At 40.3% G+C, this 18,748-nt stretch overlaps 1 protein-coding gene across 1 annotated transcript in view; it reads right to left on the reverse strand.

Annotated features, from left to right (window-relative positions):
- Positions 1-18,748, reverse strand: part of kif1b (kinesin family member 1B) — a 150,464-nt gene that overhangs the window by 16,802 nt on the left and 114,914 nt on the right. The window contains exons 31-38 of the mRNA XM_048614861.1: positions 17,716-17,807; positions 17,113-17,221; positions 15,811-15,877; positions 14,573-14,657; positions 12,612-12,717; positions 7,282-7,396; positions 5,762-5,895; positions 4,020-4,081 (exon numbers count right to left, since the gene is read on the reverse strand). Of these exons, the coding sequence (XP_048470818.1) occupies positions 4,020-4,081; positions 5,762-5,895; positions 7,282-7,396; positions 12,612-12,717; positions 14,573-14,657; positions 15,811-15,877; positions 17,113-17,221; positions 17,716-17,807 (770 nt within the window). The remainder of the gene's footprint in view (positions 1-4,019; positions 4,082-5,761; positions 5,896-7,281; positions 7,397-12,611; positions 12,718-14,572; positions 14,658-15,810; positions 15,878-17,112; positions 17,222-17,715; positions 17,808-18,748) is intronic.

Below are 18,748 nucleotides of genomic sequence, written 5' to 3' on the forward strand. Positions count from 1 at the left end.
AACGAGAGATTGGATTGCTACTGAAGGAGGAGGAACTTGCAAGGTTGGGTCTAAAGCTTGAATCTGTGACTAGCATAAGTTCTTTCAAAGGGCCAGCACTTGATGAAAGTTTGCCTCCAGTGGGGTATTTTACCTGCAGCAATGCCTATGTTATCTCCCTTAACGCAAGCAAGCAACTGGTGGAGGATATTAAAGAATCCAACGGACATTCATTACAACTGATTATAATCTGCAAATATTACATTCCTCAGGCAGTATCCAGGCTACCATTAAGCTAGTCATTTGCAACACAGCAGCATGCATCCAACAGGGCATCATGCTTCAAGTGATCCGAAGGAAGATGGAGCATAGAATCATTAGATCCTCAGATCAAATGTTATTGCACAGTGATAACATCAGTGAGCACATCTTAAAAGGTAAACAGACATACTAACTGTGAGACATATCACAGCAGCTGTTACTGCGGGCTGATTAGCCTCCTCTGTACTGTGAGCTTTTACATTTCATTGAAAAATGTGACTTTCGCATTCATACAATGGTAAGTGGTGGTGAAATTCAATTTATACTCAGAAGGATGACCCAAGAACTCAGGGTCACTGGTCCAATTAGATTATTAAATAATCAGCACTTGTGTGGTCTGCTTGTGCACTAGGTAACTGACAAAGCAAACAAGTCGAGATGTTAAACAGGAAATGACAATGATGGAGAGAATTGGGAGGCTGTAAAATTAGTGCTGACTATTGTGGTGCATTTTGATGCTGTGTGTCTTCGTGTAGGGGACAACTAGTTTGAGTGGGGCAGAGGTTGCATCATTGGATTCAGTTTTTATTTTAAAAAAATACAGGCAAGGTGTGATTCTCCAGAGTTAGTTTAAACTGTCTGAGGAACATGGAGAGCAATTTTACACACTGTTCATTACTTCACTGGACCAGGATTTATTTCTGTGCTTGTGTCTCTCCCGGGAATTACATGGCTGCAGAGAGAGAAAGAACTGCATTTCTTTGAGGTCCTGCCACTGCTAACTCTATATCACACTCTACACTTGCTATCAGACCTGCCCAGTTTCATCCTCACTTTCTGCTTTCATTTCACAATGATATGATTTTATCATCCACAATAAAAATTAAATATTTTAAAAAGAATTTTGAGCCTTCACTCAAGGTTGAAAATCAATAATTCAGTTCTCAATTATCCTTCCAATTTTCTTCCTAGACAGCCCACTGATGCTTCGCAGAGTGTAACAGACCACCAGCAACATTTCCAGCATCTTTGCAGGAGAGTACTTTTCATCTAGCCCAGCTGTACTTCTCCATCAGTTACAAGTTGCTAAGAGAAGGAATGGAGACAGCAAAGGCATGACAGGCTTAGAAACCTCCTTGTACTCTCTGCATTTCCCTGTTCTGCCTACCCACTGGAGGGAAGCAAATCAATCTTCCAAAAAAAAACGTCAAGGAAGACAAAGAGAAAACATGCACATTTAACAATTCTAAATTCCTCGCTGGTCTTTCGTATTTAAGAGTCAAGTTCTTCAGGGGCTTCTATGGTAGTGTCCCCACCCCTGGGCCAGGAAGTCCACTTTCTCCAGACACATGTCTTAACATCTCTGAACAGCTGGATTAAAACTACCCAAGTGCTGAATTCTTACCCCTCTTCCATAGCTGTGCACGTTCCTGGAAGTCCCTGTAGAGGGAGCTTGTGATGCCCACCAGAACCCTCAAAGCACCATGGGGGCTGGAGTGCACTATTTACCTGAAAACCATCATTTTGATTTACCTACCTTCCTTGATTTCACCCCCTTTTTTGATTTATTATCGTCACACTGCCCCGGTGGATAGTGTTTGTAATTTGTTCACTGGGTGATTGTTTAATTTGATGGTGGGTTTCTTTACATACAAAAAAAAGACCCGAGGTCTTCCTCAGTGGGTGTTGATTTTGGGCAAGGGTCTAGAGGGGAAAAGGTGGCTTACAGACTATATGTAGGGCTGGGATTGTTCTCCTTCCAGATGTGAAGACCTCTCCTTAGAGGTCTGTAAAATTATGAGGAGCATTGACAGGAAGGAACTATTCCACTTAGGTGGGCAGCCCATCAGCCAGGGGGCATGGATTTAAGATACAGGGAAGGAATTAGAGGAGGTAAAGACAAACTATTTCACCCAGCGAGTCAAAAGTCACTATAGAACACCACAGGAGTGGCATGGTGGCTCCATGGTTAGCACTTCTGCCTCTCAGCGCCAGGGACCTGGGTTCGATTCCAGCCTCAGGCGGAGCAGAGTTTGCACATTCTTCCTGTGTCTTCGTCAGTTTCCTCCCACAGTCCAACGATGTGCAGGTTAGGTGGATTAGCCATGCTAAATTATCACAGTGTCCAGGGATGTGCATGCTAGATGGATTAGTCATGGGAAATGCAGGAAGAAAATAGGGGAATGGATCTGGGTGGGATCTCTTCAGAGGGTTGGTGTGGGACTCGATGGGCCAAATAGCCTGCTTCCATACTGTGGGGATTCTACAATCTATGACCCAGGAGGACTATAGGACTGCTCTCTCATTCTCTCATCACATTTAAGCAGATTTAGATAAATATTTGAAAAGCTAAAGCACTCAAGGCTTCGAGCTAACTGCTGGGAAATCAGATTACAGTAGATAAGTATCTGATGACCAGTGCAGACAATGAACTGAAGGGCATCCAAGTGCTGCAATACTCTAAGATGAGATGATGTTTGTATTGTATAGCTGATTTACAATGAAAGTCTTTTACTGTCTAATTTGAAAAACGGATATGGGTGTGTAAAATAACCTACAGTGTCCTGCACCAAAATCAAATCGGGTGCTCTGATATTTCTAAGAACTGTAATAAAATGACACACTAGATACACATCATGATAATTTAAAGTTAATCTTTTGTGAATATCTACAGATCAATGTACTTCCTGAAAATATATTTCAAAGGAGATCATATTAGCCAAATTGATTTTCTCCCTAATATTCTGTTCTGTAATCTAACGTGACAGCAATTCCCTGTGGAAAGTAACTGGGTAGAGGACAAAGTTCACCCAATGAAGAGGAGCACTGGTTGCAAATATACTCAAACTAAAGCAGTACAGGAATCTTGCTCAATTCCATTTCAACTGCAAAATATATGTACAGAAAAACCTCTCCAGACTTCGAACAATAAAGTGTGAAACACACAGTGTCACTTGAAAAGGTACGTCATCTATGCTGTCACAGTACATCAGTTCTGTGAACACAGCTGAGGTTGGGGATAACTCAGGAAGTCATTTTATTGATCAGAGATTTAATTGGCTTTGATACATTGAGGTGCCTGTGTGAGGCTGTTACTGTGGAAGGTGTCCTGATGGCTTGAAGGAAATCAAATCCAAAGAGCCTATTAACAGCAGCTAAGTACCCTAATAGGTTGTGTGGAAGAGACATCAGTTTGAAATAAAATTCTATTCAAATGGTCACACTGAGTCTGTCAGTGCTCCCCATTCAACAAGTGCTATAATTCCGAGAATGTGAATTTAAATCCCATCAGAGCAGTTTGGGAAATTGAATTCCACTTTTAAAAAAAAATGCGCAACACCAAGCTGGCAGCAGTAAAGGTTAAGCTGTCAGATGGTTGTAAAATCACAATTGGAAAAGTAATGGTCATCAGGGAAGGAGACAGGAGACAGGAGACAGGAGACAACTTAAGTCAGCATGTGTGACTCTAGCAACACAGTGACTAACACTGAAATGGTCCAGTAATCCAAGTGGTTGTGCCAAGTCCCACATCAACGACAGCAGCAGTTCTAGAAGGTAATCACCAACTCCTCAGGTCGACAAGGGATGGGCAAAAATACAGCCTTGCCAGCAAAACTCAAATCCCAAGCAACAAGCATAAATAAATACCATCAGTTACAATTCCAACCAGAGACACCTGCAGAAGTGCTTGTGTGTGTATGTGTACCTTATCCAGTGACAGACAAAACCTGGGGCAAACAGCATAAATAGAAACAAGATCACTGGAATCTTGGACTTACCAGGGCTCCCCGTGTCTGCCATTTTGCATAAACTGAGCTCATATACTCCACTCACTCGATTACTGAATCAAAACCAAAACAAAAAAACAAGTTACTACTTTTTGTCCTCATCATCTTTACCATCACAGAAAATGATTACCAAAGTATTACCTTTTCAATCAAAAGTCATTTTGTAAAAATAACACAAGCATATAGCCCACTTACACAAAACGATGTGACTAATCTGTTAGAATTCTGTGGTGTTAACAAGCAGCATAGATAAAGCGAAACTAGTAGATATAATATATTTGGACTTTGGAAAGATATTCAATATGGTTCCACACACGTGGTTACTTAACAATATAAGAAGCCAGGATGTTGGGTGTAGCATATTTGCATGGATAGAATATTAGCTAACTAATAGAAAACACGATGTGGAGATGCTGGTGTTGGACTGGGTTGGACAAGGTCAAAAATTCCATGACCCCAGGTTATAGTCCAACAGGTGTATTTGAAAACACTAGCTTTCGGGTCAATGGAGGAAGGAGCAACGCTTCTGAATAGAACACAAAAATAGGGAGGTCTTGGTAAAACTATACAAAGTCAGTCCACATCAAAATACTATGAACCATTTTGGTCCCTTAGAATGGGAGACAGTTCAGACAAGGTTCACTATGCTGATCCAGGTTGTGGACGGATTTCCTCATGAGGAGAGTTTCAGTACATTGAGCTTGCATTTACTGCAGTTTAGAAGAATGAGAGGGGGTTGTATTAAAACGTAAAATGATACCGGAGGAGGGGGTGCTTGATAGGGTAAATTCAGAAAGGTGGTTTCCCTTTGTGGGAGACTCTCAAAATCATTGAACTGTTTCAGTGCATTTGGCCTATTGTGCCTAGAACCAGTTCTATTCCCTACTGCCAATCTGCTGCCTTGTCCCAATATACACCGTTTCTATCCAAATAATCAGCTAAGGTGTTCATGAAAATTTCAACTGAGCTTAAATTTGACTCATTCTCGGACCGGGGACATAATGTCAGAATAAAGGGATGAACATTGAAAACACAGACGAGGAAGAATTTCTTCTCTCAAAGGATCTGTAGAATTCTTTACCACATAGGGCAGTTGAGGCTGGGTTGTTAAGCATGTTCAAGGCTGAGATGGATAGAATTTTTATCTGTAAAGGAATCTGTAAGGTTCTGGGAAAAGGCAGGAAAGTGGAGTTGAGGATTATCAGATCAACTATCATCTCATCAAATGGTGGAGCAGACTTGATGGGCCTGATTGGCCTCCTCCTGCTCTATATCTAATGGCCTTATGGTGACTGGGCTAAGTTAGGGTGAGGCAGTGATACAGTGGCAATGTCATTATTAGTACAGAGTCCCAGGCCAATGCACTGGTTCAAATTCCACCACAGTAGCTGATTGAAATTTAAATTTCATTATAAATCTAGTCTCAGTCAAGAAATTAGCATAAATCGTTGTAAAATCCCATCTGATTCACTAATACCCACTAAGGAAATCAGCCAACCTTACCTCATATGATCCATGTTTGACTCCAGGTCATTTACTCTGAACTGCGTTCTGAAATGACCCAGTAATCTCTTCAGTTCCAGGGCAATGAGGGAACGCTACCAAATGCTGGCCTTGCTAGCATCACGCACAAAAGAATAGGGATTTTTTTTTCTCAATTTACTCGCATATTGGTAACATTTTAAAACCTCATTGAGCGTCTTTCGGCATTTGATCTTGAAAGGCTCACATACCAGTCTGGTGTCTTTGAATAGCCACTGCCGAATAAATTCCGCAGGGACCGTGGAGGTGAGATCTTGGCATCCCGGGAGTAGAAGATCATACAGATGTCCTTGGTGATGACCGCAGGTTGAATACAATGGTCAAGCTGGAAGATTAAAAGATGCAGAAACAAAATTCAGAGCTGAAATGCCCACACACCAAAAAAGAAACCCAATTTAGCAAACCAACAACATCATTGCATACATAAAAGATAATTAACAAATGAAAGTTACATAGCACATTAGTGGTGAATCAGATGGTATTAAGCCAGTGAGAAGAACACAACTAAGTTAATGTTTTGGGCCCAGCAACCCTTCTTCTGGAGGAGAATTACTGGACGAAAACATGTTAATTCTGCTTCCTCTCCACAGATACTGCCAGGCCTGCTGCGTTTCTCCAGCAATTTCTGTTTTTGTTTCTGATTTGCAGGATCTACAGTTCTTTGTTTTCTTTCTGAGAGTACAGCTGTTCAACAAAGGTTGTGGCCTGCACTTATCTCAGTGAAGAAGTTGGGGATCACTATCAACTTAATCCCGATTTAACATGATTTTCTTACTGGACTTGTGTTGATGTGTCATTGACACCCCTAAAATGTAGAGTTAACATCAGAACATGCTGGCAATGACCCATCTGAACTGTGCTAATTTAGATGTCAAGAATAAAACAAAATGGGCAGGTGGTACCGTGGTTAGCACTGCTACCTCATAGCGCCAGGGACTTAGTCACCAGATGCTAGCAGCGAACCCATCTGTGGGGAATATGCACAAGTTAGGTAGTTTGGCAGTGCTAAAATTGCACACAGTGTCCAAGGATGTGCAGGCTAGGTGGAATAGCCATGGGAAATGCGGAGTGATAGAGTGGGGGTGGTGGGTAATGCTGGGTAGGATGCTCTTTGGATAGTTGGTGTGGACTTGATGGGCTGAATGGCCCTTTCCACACTGTAGAGATTCTATGAATGCACCAAGGAATGTAACAGCTGCACTGAAAGTGTCCTGAAAAATACAGTCTATTCTGCTATAACGTATTCCTTCAACACGAATTGGCTTTAATGCGATTGAAGAATTTAGATGAGTATTTGTAGAACACAAACTTTGCCTTATATCAGAATCGACTGTAAGCCGACAAGAAGTTCCTATCACTAAAGTAAGATGACCAAATCACATTTTGGGCATTTGGTTTGAGTACAGAGATAATTTTTTTGAACCATACTTTCGCATTCATAGCTCCAAGTTACCATCCTATCACCAACTCCACTTCACACGAAAACTAGACTGGGATTCAACTTCCTATGTGTGGCATTAAGGAGATTGGCTAGTTTATGTGTAGAAATTGTTGCCTGTGCATTCCAAAAATTATATCCAATTTCCATTTCTGAAATGAAACCAGCACAAGGAGAAAACATAGATGTTTCTTATATTTGAACGGTTACAAAATGAAGCCAACGGTCATCAAAACATATTGCCGATTTGTTAGAACCAGTTGAAAGACAAACCTCCAGATAGGCAGAAAGGGTCATGTAGATTCTTTCACCATATGGTGTCACACGGTTTAGGAGGAGGGAGTTGTGCAGAGAACTATCCCAAACAGCCTCGAACCGATAAAAACTTCTGAAGGGCGAAGGGAATACAAGTGGTAGAAGTCAGTTTTGAATATAAAAACATTGAATTGTGGCAAAACCGAAACATGATGATCAGCGTTTCACAGGGACATTCTAATTACTGATCTGAGACAAGGATAGGACAGGCTTTTTCTGGGAATGTAAAGCTTTTGAAAGTTCACAATTACAACACAATATAAAAGCTTTGTAAAAAAAAAATCATAACTTATTATGGATGCTCTCAGCACACTTCAGAACTGGCATTCTGAACAGAGATATCTTTTATGTGATTTAGCAATCATAAAGAAAATGCTGTTCAGTTTTATCCATCTGATCCAAGAATGTAAAAAATATACATTGTGAATCTAAACTATTTTTGGACTGATCACCCTATCCTCCTGAAAGTCACTACTCTCACTGGGTTGCAGTATCACAAGCGCAGGCAAATTCCCTATTTGATGCCCAGGTCACTGTTCATCCTCAGCAGGAGGACTTATTTGTTATTGGACAATGGAAGCAACACAATTAAAGCAAACATCTATATCCAGGCACTCACAAAAATCATAATTTCAATACTGACCAAATCTGGGGATTGATTATTTGCTCCCTGACAAGTGCAGAGGAAAACCAGAATTGAAGTAATTCTTGATTGCTAACTAACTGCAAAAAAAAGATAAAGTTGCCATAGTTCCAGAGGACCATTGAGCTCCTCCTTCATTAGGGAGAGATAATTGGCATGGCTTAACTGGAGGGTCACCATGCCTCAGGTGAGGGGAGAGGTTGAGAATGACAGTCATTCATGGTAACCTCAGCCAGTGCAGGAATTGAACCCACACTGCTGGCATCACTCTGCATTGTAAACCAGCCATCCAGCCAAATGAGCTAAACAACCCCCACTACATCTGATGACATGCTTGGAATGTTCCTGACTTTTTGCAGCAGTGGCACCCCTAAAGTTATTATTCCTACCATGCCATTACATGGATTCTTATATCTGTATCCTCATTACTTTCTCAGTTCAACCACTCTAACCAGGTTTCCAGGCTGGTCTCAAAACTGGAAGATCCACAATTGATCTGATCTTCAGTCCTGCAGCTGCAAAAGAAATGTTGTGGACAAAGGAGACCCTCCATAAAAGCAGTGGAAAGCCTCACAAGAGAGAGTGCTGTCAAAGGTATACAACATGTTGGAAGACATCATTTGTGCCACTGATATTATATATCTACGATAACTTTTTTTTTTAACAAATTAAGTCATTTTTCAATTAGTGAATTTTAAATCTGAGATAGATCATTGTTAAGGTATGAAGGGATTTGGGCCAAAGGCAGATATCTGGAGTTAGGCCACATATCAGCCATGATCTCATTCGATTGGTGCAACAGGCTTGAGGGGCTGAATGGCCTACTTTTGTTCCTAAGTTCCTAATACAGAGTCAAAAAGGTATACACGGGGACAGCAATATTTTTTAAACAAGATGAGCTAACCTAAAATACAATAATCTTCAGATAGGAACTTTAATTTGCATCAAGGATTTTTTCATATTCATAGTAGCCTGTAGTTTAAGTCACAATTAGACACCTCATAATGGCGTTCTAATGAGAGGCCTTCTGCAGAAAGAATCTTTGTTTTAAAAGATGTAAAACGTTATTCCATTGCTAACATGCAAAGTCTCTGCTGGGGATCATTTTTAAACAAGGAGAGTAGAAATGACATTTTTGACTCAACAGTCTTACAAAATAAAATTTATGCTCTCCAGAATTTAACCCAGGCAACCAAAGGTTTTTCAAATGATCAGTTGCTCCCTGAAGTAAATAAATCGACATCTTCCTAAAAAAAAACAGTTGATGGCAAATATTCCGACACCCTGACTTCAAGTGCAGATAGTTGGACCATTTCACTTTTATTAGAAAGAAAGCCAGACCCCTTTAACTTGGAAATGGAGAATTTTCCCACTCTGAATACTTGCTTTACCAACACAAGGGCTACTATTCAACCTGCAGTTCCTTTCATGGGGCACTTTACATTGTATCTAAGTAAGTGTTTAACTTGTATTCTTATTGCATTCAGATCTGAAAGCACTGACCACATGGTCAGCCCCTACATCAAGAGGCTATGACTTTGCTTTAAGCTGCTTTCCCCAGCACTTTCTCACTTTGCTTTCCTGATGATCCACCCATATTACAATATTTCTAGCTAATCTGAGCCAGCTACCGATCCCAAAAAGTCCAGTAATTGCTCTGAAACCAGGAGCCAAGAAATGCAGAAGGACAAGACTTCAGGGTCCCTTCCTGCCTTTCAAGGTAAACGTACAGCTGGAATTACACGAGGAACCTCCATCCTGTATGGGTGACACACAATTTAATGATTCTGCAGAGGTCAGAAAAATCCTGTAATAAGTCAGTCCTCAACTTTATTTCATTGCAACAACCTACAGAAATAAAAACAATCAGTCCAGAACAATCATCTTCTTCAACTAAACTCACTGCCTTTTGCTGAGTTACAGTTCCACAGATATTGTGCAGTCGTCAACAATTTGGACTTTTACAGCATCTTTTTCAGAATCAAAGATCTAAAATGCTTCCCAGTAGAAGCAAACAAAATTAGACAGAGCCAGGTCAGCCAATGTTACAGCATATGGCCAAGCACTTATTAAAGGAATTTCTTGCACGTTTACAATAAACATTATGAAGTAAAATGAATTCACAATCAATTTCACCTCTTTAACAAGAGAACTTGTAGAGCTGGGACAGGTGAAGGACTGGAAGAAGTTACCAAAGTAAAATGTGACACATGCATGAGGAAGTTAAGCAAAAGGATGAGATTTTTAAATCTGAGGCAATGGGGAATGGGCATCAAAAATCAGTCAGCCAGATAGAGGTGATGAAGAGCTCTGCAGCATCTGTGGAAATGGCTCAGAGACAAGAGGCAAGACAAAAAAAAAAATCCTACTATTTATTTCTTGACTACACACTACAACCATTATTACCATTTACACAAGTCACCTGATTAATAACATGGTGGAATTTCAGTGCATCCCCACAGCATAAGACTTAGAGGATGGATTGAGTATTACCACCTGGAATTTATAAAGATTACTGGAACAAAAGATAGTTACAATTGACTTAAATTACTGCTATTAGAAGATAAGGGGAATGGTACAGGAATATCATAGAAGAGAAATGTCACGGTTAATGTTTCTCAGGAGTAGGTTTTACAGGAATCACTCGAGACTAATGTGTGACATAACTGGCACATTACAGGTACCGCCAGTGGAAACTATTATTTATATCACAGGCTATTTCCTTTCAAACTTTTTCACAATTGCAAGTGTGGTTAAAACAATAACAGCGATCTCTTATTTTCCTGATCAAATCCAAATTCCAGCTGACTTAGTACTCTTCAACACTAAGCGGTCACAGCCTGGAAAATTTTGAAATAGTTCATTACTTGCGATAGTTTAGGGTAAGTGTAAGTCATACAATATTCCATCACCACAAACTTTATTTTAAATTCTTCTTTTTAATTCCTTATTCACAGGAGGCCATTCCTGCCGAGTGCAAACTTAAGGCAAAGAGGTTATTGCAGATTGTGGGGAATCAGTCAGACAGATTCCATTCTCAGCTTGTCTACCCTGCTTAACTAGTGTTGAGAATCCCAATCATTTATTCGGCCCTTTACCTTACAGTTAACTGCAAGCCTCCCATGACTGACTCTGCTGAAGCTTATTACACTTGCGTTCCACATCATTGTGGCTATTCCCAGGCAAGCTATCTCCTTAAATACCAGCATAATTTCAAGTTAACAATGATGTTCCTGCTGGCAACACACACACACCAATCTAGCTACGTTACTGTTACACTATTTGAGAAGATTGTTAGCAGTCCTCCCATTCAGTGTGTATCAGGATGGTTTGCATTTATCTACAATAACAGAAGAGGATGATCATTGACCTATTCTGAATGCAATAGCTTAAACCAGAGAGGTAACAATTTTTTGCCCCGACTCTCTGCTAAACAATTACAGTTATAAAATACTACAGATGCTGGATAAAAATCAGTTGGTTGGGCAATAAATGTAGTGAGAGAAAAAGTTAAGGTCTCAAGTCAGTAATGAATACTTAACAATTTGAATGTTGAATTTCCTTTCTCTTGCTACAAATACTACCTGATCAGGTGAGTTTTACCAGCACTTTCTGCAACTACAATTATACGGTGTGGGTCTGTGAAGCTGAACATCTGATTTTTGGAATCCTCAGAGCAACAGGGAAAGAGTTCTGAGCTTCTGGTGTGTATGATATTGTGCCCACAGAAATAATTCAACTGCTTTCCTTTGATTATTTCCTGTGCCTGTGATATAAAGAGGAAGCTTGGGAACAGCACTAAAGAATGAATATATAAAAAGCAAAGCAAATAAATAATTATACTTCTATTAAAAAGAAAAAAAAAGAGAGATGGGTTGCTAATCTAACATGCACAGAATAAACAATTAGCAGTGAAAAACACAAAATACCTAGGTAAATCCAAATCAAGAAACAGCCTGCAAAATACAAGAGGCATCCATTAGTAGCAATGAAGACAAGAGTGAAATGGAGAATGCAACGCAGCCCCATTAAAAAGAAAATTTAGCCAGACATGACTTGTGAAAGCAGCAAAAGAAACTGCAAAAATGTCACTGATCTACATCAACAGAACATAAAGGTTAGAGATATCCTGACTATAACATTATTTCTTCATTGCTGAGCCCTGTGCAATGAGACTGTAGTCTTAATTTAACTTCCAATCTTGTTCAGTGTAAAAGCTCTTTAGATATTAGAACATAATCTAGGATATTAAGCCTCATTGGTTGACAGATGAGGTACTCCTCATTTAGGCAAACCTGGTCTATCAGCCACTCACTTATTTCCATTATATCCACATCACAAAGACTTCCTGTTTTGACCGATTTCTACATGTTAACAGCGGAAGCTTGTCACAGCCATCCCTTGATGCCTATCTGCACTGTCGCAGCCTCAATTAGCTGGTCTCAGGGACTGGATTTTTGGTAAACAAAACCATTTAAAAGTGGAAGCTAGTATAAATTCAAAACCACACTGACAATCCAGGTAACCATCAGTACTCCAACAAACAAACAAACAAACACTACCAGATTTCAAATGCTCTTTCAGGAAAGTATGGGCAAAAAGAATTGAACCTCACAATGTGTTTTTCTTTCCGTAAAAGACATACCTATGAGCCTCATGTGAAGATTTGATATGCTTTGCAGAAATAATATTCAAAGACAAAACAGCATCTACGACAGCTTCATCCACTTCTGGCTTGTTCCTGATGCGACCTGGGAAACGAGAGGAAAAATACCAAATGACTGGCTGCGAAAGTCGTGGCATACATGATCCTGTCTTGAGCAGTTTCTGTAATTTTTTTGCATGAAATAAATGGGAAATCTGTGAGTTTATCAGAAATCAGATTGCAAATTCCAAATGCCCAATCAAGCTAAAGTGGGAATGCTTGGTAACATTGCTGGAAAAACAAAGACAAATGCTGGTGAAGGCTCTCATCTTGCATGCATCAAGACAGACACAAGATGCAAATTTCAAATGGAGCAACAATTTACTCTGCTGACTGGTTAGCAAATCAACTCTGCATAGTTCAGATATTGCCTTGGGGATTGCACCATGGAGCTACTGTTCCCTCCTCTTTTGTTTGTGCAAGAGACATGCAATGCCTCGACTGGTTTCTTTTCCTGTAAGGGACAGATCTATGGTTAAAATGAATCGTCTAGAAAATATACATGAATAACTTTGTGATCCTGACTGATAATTTTAAGTTAGTTATTGTAGCAATTCTTGGCACACTCCACATTGTTCAACAGGTATCCACATTAAATGTGATTCAGCATAGGCTGGTTGAATGCAGTCCATGCTCTTCCAACTTTTGAATGCGTTTGACACCATTCGCCAGTCATTTTGGACATAAGAAGATTCAAACTTTTTCCTATGACTGATATCAAACTGACAGGTCTGTCATCTCCATTCTCCCTCTTTCTCCCTCAAGAAAGCACACCAATGCCTCTACTTCGTCAGAAGGCTAAGGAAATTCAGCACGTCCATGAAGACATTTACCAATTTCTATAGATGCACCACAGAAAGCATCCTATCTGGGGATCCATCACAGCTTGGTATAGCAACTGAAGTAACAAGGTGTAGAACTGGATGAACACAGCAGGCCAAGCAGCAGAGGAGCAGGAAAGCTGACGTTTCAGGCCTAGACCCTTCTTCAGAAACACATACATAGAACTTGACACTGATCCAGCTCCTTCAGAGCCAGCTCTCAGAGTGAAATGGATATCTGACATTCCTGCTTCTGTCAGCTAGTGCTCCCTGATTGGACCAGGTTAACAGCCCTAACATGGGAACTCATTCTACGAGCTCCACCTGGCTGACCTTGTTACAATCTCTACAGATGCACAACTATGTTGGTAAGTCAACATTTGTCTCAGGCTTGTTGCATGTGTTCCAGCAAAGTTCAACACAAGCTGGAGGAACAATACTTCATCTTCTTACAATCCTCAGGATTCACAGAGTTTAACAATTTCAGAGTGAGAACACCTTCAGCCATGTTCATTACCTACCCTCCCCACATACTTCAGGCCCAGTCGGTATGGGTTGCTCCCAGTACAACCAACCCATTTTTAGCTATTCACACACCATGTTAGCACCCATTCAATGTATCTCTCTCTCAGCTTATCATTAGCAATCCCTTTGTCATTTCTTTATTTTTCTCTGGGTACCATCTCCATTTATTTGACTCACTCTTTCCTTCCTTCATCTTCCCCTCCCTGGACCCAATCATCAGAATAAATATCACCTTTTCCCAGCTGTTTTCACTTCTGATGAAGGGTCACTGGGTTCAAAACATTAACTCTTTCTCTCCACAGATGCCGCCAAACCTGCCGAGTTGCTCCAGCAATTTCTGTTTTTGTATGCTACTAATTGTATCTTGATAGTTCAAACAGAATTAATTATGGAAATTATTTAATTCTGTAGAGAACTAGAAATAGAGGAACATTTGTGAAAGTTTTAACTGAATTGGCAAAGCAACAAAATCAAAATACTTCATAAATCAAACTTTAATATTTTCAGTCAGGTCATCTTGTTGTAAAGGATAAAGAATTTCAGAGAAGCACTCACCAACGACCAACTCTCGAACATCCTTCCAGTGAAGCTCACTGCCCTTTTCGTGCACAATTGTTACTGTAATCCTACGCTGAATTCCCTATTGAAAGAAAATGAAGTTCTAGATTATTTTATATCAGACATGGTTCAGTGGTTACCTTCTTATTTTCGTGTTGGAAGGCTGCAGGTGCGAGTCTTCAGCATGAAATCAAACCTAACATTGAGCTGTTGTACCGAGAGATTCTGGAACTGCCCAAGGGTCTGTCTTCTGGATACCCTCTCTGCTGAAGGTAAAAGGTTCCAAGGCACTTTTTAAGCAGGAACAGAGGAATCCTGTCAACGTTCATTGTTCAACCAACTGCACCAAATTAAAATACCTGGTCAATTATTTTATCACCATGAACAGGACCTTTCTGCATGCAAATTGGTTGCTCTGTTTTCCTACATTACAATAGCAAATTCACTTCAAAATGTTTTACAGTAACATGCTTCACAGTTAATGATATCTGAAAGGTGCCATGCAAATGCAAGCTCTTCCCTTCTCAATTTACATGTCTACCTATAGTGTTAGTACAACCAATTATAGCACAAGGTGGCAGCTTGATCAGGAGATGACTAAAATGAATACTTTAAGCAGCACCGAGACCTGAGCCTTGCTAAAACAAACTTAAGTGTTTATTGGAATAACATACCAGTAGAATTTTGTTCAGTTAGGGAATAGTTAGGGGTCAGGTTTGTTAGTAGTTCTATTACTAGTTCTAAATAAATTGTTACTTGTTACTTATAAAGTGAATATCAGGGATTTTCTTTCATGTAAATCTCCTTCTCCATTACACGTGGAATTGCATTCATAAGCACAAGCATTTGTAAGTTTGCCGCTCATAAATCCAAGAAACCCATGTAGTACGGTATAAATTATCCATTCACAAATACGAGCGAATGTTTGCATGTTAGATCCTCAAAATTGGTAGTAAAATGGGACTATAAGTACTTTGTGGGTCAGATGTTCTTAAATTAGGGATCACCTGTATAATCACTGAAGGATGTACACATACAAAGTAACAATGATATTTCAATACTATAGCTGTCTCAAATCAGAATTGAAAACATGCTCATTAAATGTGTTTGAATGTTACCAAGACTTGAAAATTTAGAACCTGTGTGTAATAATTTTCAAAGCCAGTCCGCTTAATCAGTTATAAATTATTTGCCAAGGACAGTATTAAACCGGTAAGTTTATCTGAAATAGTTACCTGGTGAAGCAGGTAAGTGCCCTGACATGGCAGGCCTCCGCTATGGTCCACAACTGCTGGGATGTACCTGCAGAACAGACAGGACATCATCATTGCAGGAATCAGAACAAATGAGGAAAAGATTCAACTGAACCTTTCTTTCTTGACTCTAATAAATCTTGTTCAGAAAATAATCTGGTAATAAGTTTTTAAGTGGATCTTTGCTTCTCCAAAAGCTCTCTCAGGCAGAAAGTATGTACTAGGAGGATTAAAAACAAACACATAGTCCTTATCATAGGAACATAAGGACAGGAGGACATTTAACATGGAGTGTGTTCCGTCAATCAAACAGACCACAGCTGATCTGTGAACTAACTCCATAATACTCATTTTTGTCCCACATCCCTTATTACCCTTGACTGACAGAAACCTTTCAATTTCAGATCTAAAATCAACAATTGACGAGTATCAATTGTCATTTGCAGAAGAGAATTTCAAACATCTACCACTCTTATGTGTAAAAGGTAATTTCACTCCTGAAATGTTTGAGTCTAAGTTTTAAACAATGTCCCCAGTCCTAGACTCTCCATTCAGTGGAAATAACTCCTCTCTATCGAGCTCATTCATTCATCCTAATATTGCGCGATTTAATCCCATTACCCATTAACCTTCTACATTTCAGGCAATACAGACACTACTTTGTGTATTTAATCCTTGGAGTCCGAGTATCAGTGCAGGTGAAGCTATCCTGCAATTCCACCAAGGCCAGTACCTCCTTGCTAAGGAATACTGTCTATAATTGAATCCAGTTACTCCAGGTCTGGTGAACTACAGCGCCCCATCTACCCACAGCTTGTATTCTAGTTCTTTAGATGTCAAGGCCAGAATCCCATGAGCTTTTTGATTAGTTTCTGGATCAATTGATGATACTATGTATGCAGACTCCCAAATCTCTTTGGACCATGATCATTTTTAGCTTTTCATAATTTGAAATGTACTTTGTTCTATCCTTTAGGTTCAAGTGACGACTCGCTTGATCAGAGTATCCTCTACTCAGTTATCCGTTTTGTCGTCTCCATCCCCCTTTCCAGTTGTGTGTACACAGTTCGTAGAAGACATTTTTGTAGTGATTCAACCACTCAAAACATTTCAGTTTTAATTTGTATGCAAAGGTCTGCAAGAATTTACCAGGACTAATGAGACTCAATCTCAAGATGATATTCACCAACATTGTGTAAATGAGTCCCTGCAAATTGGGCCATTCCTGACAGTACCATGTATTGATCAGTAAAAGAAAATGGACCCACTCATTTATCAACTTACTCTCCTGTTGGTTCCAGTTCACTGATCTCAAACCAGACAAGCAAATCATATTTGCTGACGCATTGTCCCAGGTTAGGTTTGCTCATGGCATTCACCTTTGTGGCTGGAACTGAAATAAAAAAAAAGGAACATCAACACAGGAAAATTAACACATAGCAACAGTGAGCAACAACATGCAGCCATTTTCCATTTACTTCATAATTTTCAAATTGTCAGGGAAGAGGAGGAAAAAAATAAAACAAAATCAACTAATTTCAAAACCAGGCTCTTAGCCTATCATCTCCTCTCACTTTACTCTGTGGGCAACTAAAGATATTTGCTGTGACATTTGATGTCTCAAATATGAGATTGTGACACATCAGCTAGTCAATATCTGACTGTTGTAAAGTTGATTCCAAAATGTAAAAGTTTGAATTAACTGATTCAATAAAAGTAAGTTAATGAATGAAAGTATGATGCAAGTTAATCTTTTGAAGGACACAATAACAATGTAAAACTGCAGCTTTGAGAGGGGTCCTGGAGTTTGGGTATTTCTGCTGAATTTTCCAGTGCCAGTACAAGAAGTCATGCCAGATAAACCAGAGATGCCCAAGAACCAAGTACTTCTGACAACTGGTAACTCAGTGGCATTTCTTTGTAGGAAGGGCACGCATAAAGAAGATTTAAGAATTTTTACGTATATAAACGTGGCAGGACTGCAAACACAAAAAAAAACATGGTGCACAGATCGAGTCCAGGATAGCTCTGACTTACATACACACACCACAAAAGTTCTGTACACCAACTGGGCAGCATGGTGGCTCAGTGGCTAGCACCACAGCCTTATGCCATCAGGGTCCCAGGTTCGATTACAGCCTTGGGTGACAGTCTGTGTGGAGTTTGCATGTTCTGCCTGGGTTTCCGTCCAGTGCTTCGGTTTCCTCCCACCAGCCAAAGATGTGCAGGTTGGGTGGATTAGGCATGATAAATGGAGGGTTTCAGGGATGGTGTAGGATGTTCATCAGAGGGTTGGTGCACAACTCGATGGGCCAAATTGCCTCTTTCCCCACTGTTGAGATTCTAGATCGAATTCCCTACCCCAGCAGCACTGTTGGAATGCTGGTTGCTCAAACTTTGTTACAGTTCAAACAAAAGGTACATTGGATTTATGTTCAGGTGTTCCTAAGCAACAGCCACATCAGTGTCACCAACACCCAGGGGAAATTAAAGCAAGTACTAGAAACAGTTCGAGACAACAAGGTGCAAGGCTGGATGAACACAGCAGGCCAAGCAGCATCATAGGAGCAGAGAGGCTGACGTTTCGGGCCTAGACCCTTCATCAGAAAAGGGGGAGGGGAAGGGGGTTTTGAAATAAATAGGGAGAGAGTGGGAGGCGGATAGAAGAGGGATTGAGGAGAGGATAGGTGGAGAAGAAACAAACAGGTCGAAGAGGCGGGGATGGAGCCAGGAAAGGTGAGTGTAGGTAGGGAGTTAGGAAGGGGATAGGTCAGTCCAGGGAGGACGGACAGGTCAAGGGGGCGGGATGAGGTTGGTCGGTAGGAGATGGAGGTGCGGCTTGAGGTGGGAGGAGGGGATAGGTGGGAGGAAGAACAGGTTAGGGAGGCAGGGACGAGCTGGACTGGTTTTGGGATGCGGT

This window comes from Rhincodon typus, chromosome 31, assembly GCF_021869965.1.
Source record: "Rhincodon typus isolate 14 chromosome 31, sRhiTyp1.1, whole genome shotgun sequence".
In the NCBI taxonomy this organism is placed as follows: Eukaryota; Metazoa; Chordata; class Chondrichthyes; order Orectolobiformes; family Rhincodontidae; genus Rhincodon; species Rhincodon typus.